The following is a 9,201-nucleotide window of genomic DNA, read 5'->3' on the forward strand; positions in this document are numbered from 1 at the left end:
AGCTAAACTGAGGACTGTTAGGAATGGCCTCTCTTGTTCTGTCCTGAAATGTGCCATCTCTCATGGAGAAAACAATGAATTTTCTTCTGCAATTCAGGATACAGAGTTAGTATGCCAGCACCACTGATTCGAGCTTTCTGAATCAACAAGCTGCAGCCCAGTCAAATAAGACAGTTAAAGGATCTGAAAACCAACCTAAGAGTCAGAAGCAGCCTTTTGTTTCAGAACCACCTTCAGTCCTATGCAGTAGGTAAGTTTACTGCTCCTAACAATAACCTCTATAGGATATCAAAGACAGATCTAGCAATCTGTAACACGCTTGAGTCTATCACAGAGCTAACTCCAAGCTACACCAGCTCACGTTTCCCAGGCACTGGAGATTCCCAGCTCAACTTCTGCTGTATTAGCCAAGTAAGAAACCTCTCTTAGAAGATTGTGTGGATTTATCGTGCTTGGATGGCCTCAGGAGGCAGGTTTTGCTTCCTCCTCCAAAGACATTCAACCTTTAACTCCTCTGGATGTTCTTTATTCTAACAGTTGAAGTCACTCCCTCTCCATGCTGCAGCCAGTCTCTTTTTAAGCACAGACCTCAGCCTGGTGCAGACCCAGTCTGGCAGTTCAACATGTTCTGAAACACTCCTGTTCTTCTGAAAAAATTTCCCACCCTTTGGGATGCAGTTCAACCCTGCAGCTGGAAAAGCACATACTGTTGTTCCACCTGGCCATAGCTGCTACAGAATAGCCCCGTGGTTGTCTGTGTTCACAGGAAGGACCCTACGTGCTTGCTCTGCTGAGCACAGCGTATGTACAAGACAGTCTGCAGCAGAGCTCTCCCACCACACCAGGAGCGTTAGTGGCACGTCAATTGACAACACCAAACATGAAGCTGAACCGGGAACTAAAGGGTTACACAACGGGCTTCTCAGCCGATGTGCAAACACTCAGCATCATCCTTCCTGTTCTCTGTAGAAAGAACCATCAACTCTTCATACCCGTCCAAAGAGGAAACGTCTGCATTACTCACATCTGGCTGGCAGCGCATGTAGGAGTTTGTATGTTCTCAGCCCAGCGCAGGCTTCGCTATTTCAATATCATGCATCTTATGGCTCATTCTCCCTGCTTTCCAGCAGAGATAGTGCATAGAAACCTCCAAGCTGATGCTCAAATTCCTTAACAGGGAAACAAATCTAGCCTTCGCCACTTAGGGAGAAACAAATAATTTTCTCTCTTTCTTACACTCAGGTGACTGCAGTCCCTGTCAGCAACATCATTTCAGGAGCTGTATTTCCCCAGAAATGATCATACGCAGCATGAGGATCTCAGGGGTCATGCAGAAGAGAGACGTGCAATTAATTTGCTCAGGAACGTTCAGTTTAGTAGCAGCAATTTGGTTCCTCCCCTCTTGGGAGGTCAGCTCCACTTATCGTTGCATTTATTTCATGACCTTTATTTGCCAGTTCTCATAATGAAGAATGAGGCAAAACTATCACTTTGCATAAAAAACTTTGCATCTTCAGAAACCACTCGTCTCCTTGAGCTTATTCTTTACCTAACGTCATGCACCTCTGTTTTGATGTTATAATCAATTAGGGAATAACCTTGCTGTGACATTTAATCTATGATGACCTACAGAGGTTAGATCAAGAGAGTTACGTTGCCAGTCTGCCTCATGGATGCAAAAAAACACCTTTTCAATTTTGAACCTCCAAAATACTCTCTTCCAGTCTGAAAACAACCTGGAGCAGTTACTCAGAGAGACTGATTCCGCTGACCTCAGTGTGTTAATATTATAAGCCAAATGAGGACTATTTAGATGCCAATGTTAACAATTTGAGCTATTTGACTAAAAGCATCTCGCTATTCTGCCATCAGAGATGCATGGGCAGAATACTGCCATTTCCGCAGGACTTGAACACTAATGAAAGGAACGCAAAGATGGCCAAAGAAAAACAACAGCAGCAGCTAAATTCTGAAGGGACAGCCTTTGTACTGGCATGCCTGGTAATGACATTTTTTTTTTAAACCTATTGTAAAGAACAGCTCTAGGAAATCATGGCTGAGTATTTCTAAACAAGATACATTTCCAAAATTTCCAGCATCTTGGCACTCACATCCTGAAATTATACCAATCTTGCAGGTTCAAGCTACAACATGAGAGCTGGGAGCCTCTAGTTCTGTTGCATTACCAACAGCATTAGAGCTTCCAAAATGTCACAAGTGCATTTATATTCCCAGCAAAACGAGATAACGCAACTGTGATAATACATCTTATCTTTAAAAAAAAAAAATTCTAAATCCTAGTAACCTCACAGTGACAACTAGACCTTTTAAGTTCTTGTATGCAATCTTTTACATAAACGTTCAAAGAACTTTTTAGCATCCCCACTACTTTAAATTTTGTCTTCTAAAATACTTATATATATTTTGTGGGTTCAAAATACCTGGCTCTGAGATCCCTCAGATTAACATGAGAATTGCGGAATTTATTTCTCTGGTAAACCAATTTTGGACTGAGAGATTCAGAAAGGTAAATGAACACAACTGAACTTTACAAGATTTTTAAGCCAGACTGCAAAATTTTAAGGTACAAATCACTATTGGGGTGACCTAACAGAATTGCTGATAAAAGGGTAGTAGAAACTTCCCTCCGTGAGAGAATCAGTCCTCGGGTAACCCTGCAGTAGTAATCAAAATTATATCCGAACTAACCGCTACATGCAAAAATGCAGAAAGACTCTCAAAATACATGGAAAACAAAATTATGCAATCTCCTTCCATTTGCCTCAGTGTCATAAAGACTGAAAACCCCAAACGCAGGAAAAAAAACTCAGAGCAATAATTCCCACAAGTGTTTAAGTTTGAAAGCGTAACTTTAAGGGCCACTTCATGTTGAAGACTGTATCATGCAAGAATCTCTGCTTCCCTTACAGTCCCTGGCACATATCGGAGAACCACACCACGCGGGCCAAGTACAAACCTGGATTTATGGCTCTGCAACTACAACGGTCACATTAGCTTTTAAGTCATGAAGAAAGAGATATGGAGTAAGGGCAGCTCTGCAAGCAAACCTAGCCATCAGGAGTCCTGAGGCTGCCAGGATTGCAAATATCAAGTCACGCAGAAGATCTGCGGGTAGAGCAACAAAGTAGGGAGGGCAGAAGAATGAAGAGATCAGGAAAGGTCTCTGGCTCGTTAAAATTTTTTCTGCCTTCCCAGCTTCTCCTGCCTGTTTCATGTTTAAGAAGCTACAGGTCCCCTCTCTTCCACAGCCCTCCTGCACAAACTGGGAAACGCTGACTGCAGGAGGGAACAGACTCCGCTTGATTAGACGGCTGAAATCAAACATGCATTTTTGTTCTGCTTCCTAGTCATACCTGATTATCGCTCACTTTGATGCTGCTCAGGGGAACGCAGTGCACAGAAGTGATTTACTAATTATGGGACAAATTCTGCAGACCTCCTTCTCAAAAAGTTTCTGTGAAGTCAATGGGATTAATCACCACAGCAAGAGCTCAGTCATTTGGGCTCTGAACAGGGGATGGCACTTGAATCGGAGAGACAGCCAGCTTCCTCTGCACCCAAAACTGTACCAACACGAGCCCCTTCTCCTCCATCTCTCGCTGTCCTGCCACAGGAGACCTTGCAACCCCACAGGACACTGAGCCCAAGGCACCCGTCTTCTCCTCTTAGACCTGAAGGTTTGTTTTCATCACCAATGCTAAAGTGCAGTTGAGATATTAGGGAAAAAAAAGCAGCCAGCCCTCTTCTGAACTTTCTTTAAAATTTCCAAATAACAGCACAGATGCCTCCAGCATGCCCAGTATTTACATTAAACCAACATCATTACGAACATATACGTGTTCCCAAACTTACACCGCCCAAGAGCAGGTGAGGCAAACTGTTTGCAGACTGGTTTAAACTTACCACACAGCCCATTCCTTTCCCAGACTGGGGAGGGTGAAGCATGAGAATGCTGTGAATTCCCCAATGTTTATCTTGCTCAACGAGTTTTATTTAACCGCATCGTTAGGTCACCCTCAAATTCCCCCGAACAATGAGGGGAAAAACCCGCAGAAAAGGGTGTGGCTTCACGAGCAGAAAGAAGGGGCTTTGTTTCCTTGACGCACAGTTCAAAAAATGCACACATTTACCAATCCAAATTAATCCCGATAAACACAGAGCTGCAGCGCAGGAAAACTGGAGTCTCTGAAAATACTTTACCACTCCAGCGAGGCTGCAAAGACGCTCGTTAGCACTGCCTGGTGCAAGGCAAATGCACTCCCGAAAGTTGTATGCCTTTAAAATCCTCACACCATTACCCAGCTGCACCTTTAGTAACACAGAAGTTTTCTTGTCTAAATGACAGTTTCTCTTAAAGCGTGTGGGAGAGGGAGGGGAATAGAGGACTCGCTCCCTTCCTTTGCTACGCTGCTCTGTAATTTATGGATTAGTCTTGCAATTGTTCTACTGCTACAGCATTTGCTTGCAAAGGAAACCTCCTCTCTGTGCAGCTATTTAGGTTAAAAAGTAACCTCATTAGATTCCCAATGCTTTGAAGACAAATCTCAGTTGCTTCCCCTACTGGAAACCTTGCCAGCTGAACCTTTCTCCTCCCCCCACTTCCCCCCCCATGTTCTTTCAAAGCAGCCAGGATCCATCCAATTCAGACAAAAATCACCCTGTCTAGAGGAGCTGACTGTTGGCGTGTTTTCAAATACCTCTCCCTTAAACAGCAAGCAGGCTACGTCTCAGATTCACTGTATGTAATATTACGAGTATTTCTGATGCAGCATAACCATTAAGGATCTGTTTCCCTTTCCTGTGTGCATAGAGATTTGAGGCCTTTGAATTTTCAAAAACATTTGCAACGAGCTTCTACAATCATTACCCCCCCTAAACCCTTTACTTCCCCTTTTCCTGGCCTCTTTATTATTTATTTAGCCAGATCAAAGGGCCTTTTCATCAGGCTTGTATGCTGCTGAAGTCATTTGAGATCACAAACAATGGTGGACAAACTCTGAAAATAGCTCCTCATAGGACTAAGAAGGTTCTGAGCAGATTCAAATTCCCCAAAGCTCAGACTCTGTTCCCAAATACAGACTGGTTTCTTCTTCATGCTCCCCTCAAAACACAACACAGTATGTGCAAACACAAACGCACAGAGACCTCACCATTTACTTATGTAGCAACGCCCTCCTGTTGCTCCTTTGTATTACCCTTCTAGCTTCAAAATGAGGCCAAAATCATTATACCAAATCCCACCTGGTCTTGGACAGAGATGAGATGGTAAGGAAACAGGTAAAGCAAAGCCGTATATTTAGCCCACCTGAATAAAACTTCATCTTCACCCACATGGACATCAGTGTTTGGCTCAAGCCAAATCTACCTCCTTGTCTAGAGGAAACCAGAACAGGCTGAGATTTCAAATGATGCAAGGAAAATCAGCGAAAGCTAAACAAGCAAGTCTGGGATGAGGCACAAAGCACACTCCATTTTCCACTCCTACACTTTGGTTCATGGAAAATAAAATTTGAAAAACTCTAAAGGAAGCTCAGGTGATTTTTGTCACCTGCACCATTACTGCTTTCATTCACTTTCTCCTTTCTTACATAGCATTTAGATGCAGTTTAAACTAAAAAGAAAAAAACCAATCTTTTGTCTGGGCAGACATAATTAAAGAACAGCTTAAGTCTTGCAATAAGTAACTGCAAGTTTCTACTATGAATCACACCATAACTTTGGCTTTTGTAGCAAACCTTTTGTAAGGCTCTGGAGCCTCAGCATTAAACTTCCCCATGCCATAAAATCAAGCTGGTTTGTTTTGGGATTTTTTTTTTGTGTTTTTTTTTTTTTTTAAAAGAGTCAGGCCTCTCTAGGTAAGCTACTGAAACAGGTTCCAGTTCTTCCAGACACAGTCTGTAGCTGAACACAATATGTCATCTCACATAACAAAGATGGAATCTTTGCTGAAAGAAAACCTGCCTCAGGAGTGAGGGCAATGGACTGAGTTTTATACTCTTTCCTTACGTGGCTGTCATGGAGTTTGTTTTAAGATTCTTGCTTACCTGACTGACCCATACTCAGGGGGATGTTGATACCTCATCATAGGCCCATCAGATCTTCCCTGCTGGCTCATGCGATGATCACTATAGAAATGTCCCGAGTCCTGAGGTTTGCAGTTCATAGACGGGGTGGACACATTTTTGTAAGGATACTCTGGAGGAGGACCCCGCTGCTCCATTCCTTTCATGTTGGGCTGGGAAGGGGGCTGCACTGAGTTCTTGTAGAACTCATTGGAGCCAGAATTTTTATAAGGGTCGCTGGACTGCTGAGGAGAAAGCGGAGAGAGGGGGGAGAGCGGCGCGCTCGTGACAGGCGCGTGGGCCTTGACACCGCTGGTGGCCAAGGACAGCTGCATCAGCCTCTCGCTCAAGGAGCGGACATGCCCTTGCTTGAGGTCCTTAAGTCCTTCATCCTGGTGGACCTTCCCTGGGCTCACCCGCTGAACCGTGGGCCGCCCTTCAGTCCTCATCTTTTGGTTGGTGACCCCTGTTACATAAAACGCTGCCCCGACACTAGCATGCGGCTGGCCCCTGAAATACTGTGACTGGACTTTGGCTTCCTCATAGGTCGGGAGATCCTCACTGTTCTGAAGTCGCGGGGAGAGCTGCTTCTCCATGATGCTGTTGTCCACCTGTATCTCCTGGCCCTGGGGCTCCTGACGGGCAGCATGAGTCACAAGCTGGTGGTCTTGGGAGCTCAGCCCTTCGTTCTGAGATGCTGGACTCCCAGTGCTGTTGAAAGGGGGGGCATTTCCTGTGGCTTGCTGGTGTAAGGCAAGAAGGTTACGGTTGTCATTTGGGTTTCCGTATCTGAGCTGCTCCTGCAGCAGGCGCTGTAAAACTGTCGTAGCTGCTTGCTCTTCTGAATTCCTCATCTCAAACTGTGGTGCCTTTTGGGTGGAATGTAAAAGCTGCCCTTGACCTAAGGAAAGGAGACACGGTTATTAGCGCCTGAGTGGATCAAGCAAGAGACATTCAAGAGCAATGGCTTGAAATACAGAAAAAAAGCAGGTTAGATTACCAAAGGTTCCCATAACAATGGGGGTCATTAAGGCCCTTGACCTAAGAAGGACTTGCATGCCAGGGGGCAAAGCCTCGAAAGGTGATGAAAGGTGACTTGCAAGTTTATAGGAATATCAATCGACTGCAAGCTGAAGGGATGCATGCCGAATACCTCAGACAGCAAGGCTGTTTTCAGGCAGAAAGAAGACCTATAATTCACAGGATGATGGTAAAAATGCCTAAGTCCTGTTTGCTTTACACTTAGGGCTACCAACAGCGAAATACAATTCCCATATTTCCAAGCAGACAAGGATTAAAGGGTGAAATCAACAATTTATCAGTTTTAAGGGAGAGGGGGAAAAAAAAAAAAAAAAAAAAAAAGAGAGAGGCCCATTGAGATAGTATATGGTTCAAAGGAAGTAAAGAAATCTCTTAGCTTAGATCGTTTAAAGCAATTAATGAATACCTCGTTAGCCAGCAGGTTTTTAGAGTTATGAAATACCCAGAATGAGATCAGCACCTAGTCTCCCTGCTGCAGCAAACACTACGTACTGGTGCAAGTGAGGACTCTGTAACTTCCTGCTATACAAAGGCAACCAAATCCTCACGCATCTAAATATCGTCAGCTGAATGCATGCAAATGCAAGAGAAGGAAAATGAGTTGTCTGATCTAAGGAACAGAAAAAGACCTGAGTGGCAGGAAAAAACACTGCGTACCAGTGAGAGAAACACAAAGAGCCAATGTCAAGCACATCCTAAGTACAGATTAAGTCAGTGACCAACGCTGATTACACTTCGCTCAGTCTCCCAGTGGAGTCAGGAATTTGCCATAGAAACTCAAACCCATTGGCCTTGCATGAGTTGAAATATCCAAAATTAATGATACCTTTGAGATATTTAACTAAAAGCAGAGCTACTTTTGAGCTACAACAGTTCAGAATAGAGAATATGCTTTACTTGTTGGATAAGCTGTGGCTTTGCCCTGACAGCAGAACACACGTTGGTATTCTAGCACTTTATTTTGACACCTTTTTTCTGTATAACATTGTCCCTTAGCAAAAGGTAACTTGTTCCCAACAGCTTGTTCCGTGGCAGAACCAGTGATGGACTGCAGAAGTCAAGAGACGTGAAGGGTCTGCTTTGTTCTGTGTCTCCACAGCCACCCAGTTTCCTCCCTCAGGCCAGCCTACCGCAGGAGTCTACCCCTGTAATACAAGGCCTTGATGCATCAGGCAGATAGAACCCTTCTGCAAGCGTTAATGATGAGAAAGTTAAAATCCAACTCATTCCAGGCTGCCTCACCAAACTAGGAATTCAGGCCCTGTTAACTGGCTTGGAACATGATTCTTCTGAAATCCTATTTGAAGTTGCACATACCTATTTCCTTCACTTTGACTTCCTTGGTAAGGAGGAGCAGTTCTGCCACATGGGGCGGACACACACAGCCTTCCTCCCGCAAGTCCAAAATCTCCACTCAGAGATGGCTTCCGTCTCCTCTTCAGTAGGCCAGATCACTTGATACTCTTCTCGCTTCCAAAAGAATTCTGAGGAAAGCATTGAAAACATCATTTTAATCAGCAGAAGAGACAGCAGAAATAATAAACCTTGGCCCATATTTCAGATTTTTCTTTTGTAGCTTCTTGTTTCTCCCAGAGCCCAACAATTTTGATCCCTCTAGGATGAATAAACCCCCCTGTCCCTAACAATCTACTCCAGCTGCTGCTTTAATCATGACAATTTCTGCTCCAAGATTAAATGTTGCCAAGTAATGCTCTGTCCCATCTGTGCCTCCAAGTGAAACAGTGATTAAAACCCGCTAATTCTTTAACTCCATTGTTTTATTTTTTGCTAAGAATGAAAGCTGCAGCACAGATGATGATACACTCTTCTTATGGCTCCTTTTCCAGTGGTGCTGTATATTTCAAACTGTATCATCAGAAATCCTTTGATGAAAGGTGATATGGTTAAACGCTTTACAAACTTCAACAAATTACGCCTCAAAAATGACTGTGAGAATGATCAGTATACGAATATTAGCTTTATTTTACAAACTGGGAAGTGAGGGGAAGAAAAGGACACCAACAAAGTACATGCCAGAAATATACTGCAGAGCATAGCTATAATTCCCAAAACATTC

At 43.8% G+C, this 9,201-nt stretch overlaps 1 protein-coding gene across 1 annotated transcript in view; it reads right to left on the reverse strand.

Annotated features, from left to right (window-relative positions):
• The window catches only part of AMOT (angiomotin), a 34,399-nt gene extending 25,791 nt beyond the window's left edge, over positions 1-8,608 (reverse strand). The window contains exons 1-2 of the mRNA XM_009587239.1: positions 8,442-8,608; positions 6,066-6,984 (exon numbers count right to left, since the gene is read on the reverse strand). Coding sequence (XP_009585534.1) covers positions 6,066-6,937 — 872 coding nt within the window. The 5' untranslated portion in view covers positions 6,938-6,984; positions 8,442-8,608. The remainder of the gene's footprint in view (positions 1-6,065; positions 6,985-8,441) is intronic.
• Between the last annotated feature and the right edge of the window lie 593 nt (positions 8,609-9,201).

Source organism: Fulmarus glacialis, unplaced genomic scaffold, assembly GCF_000690835.1.
Source record: "Fulmarus glacialis isolate BGI_N327 unplaced genomic scaffold, ASM69083v1 scaffold40781, whole genome shotgun sequence".
Classification (NCBI taxonomy): domain Eukaryota; kingdom Metazoa; phylum Chordata; class Aves; order Procellariiformes; family Procellariidae; genus Fulmarus; species Fulmarus glacialis.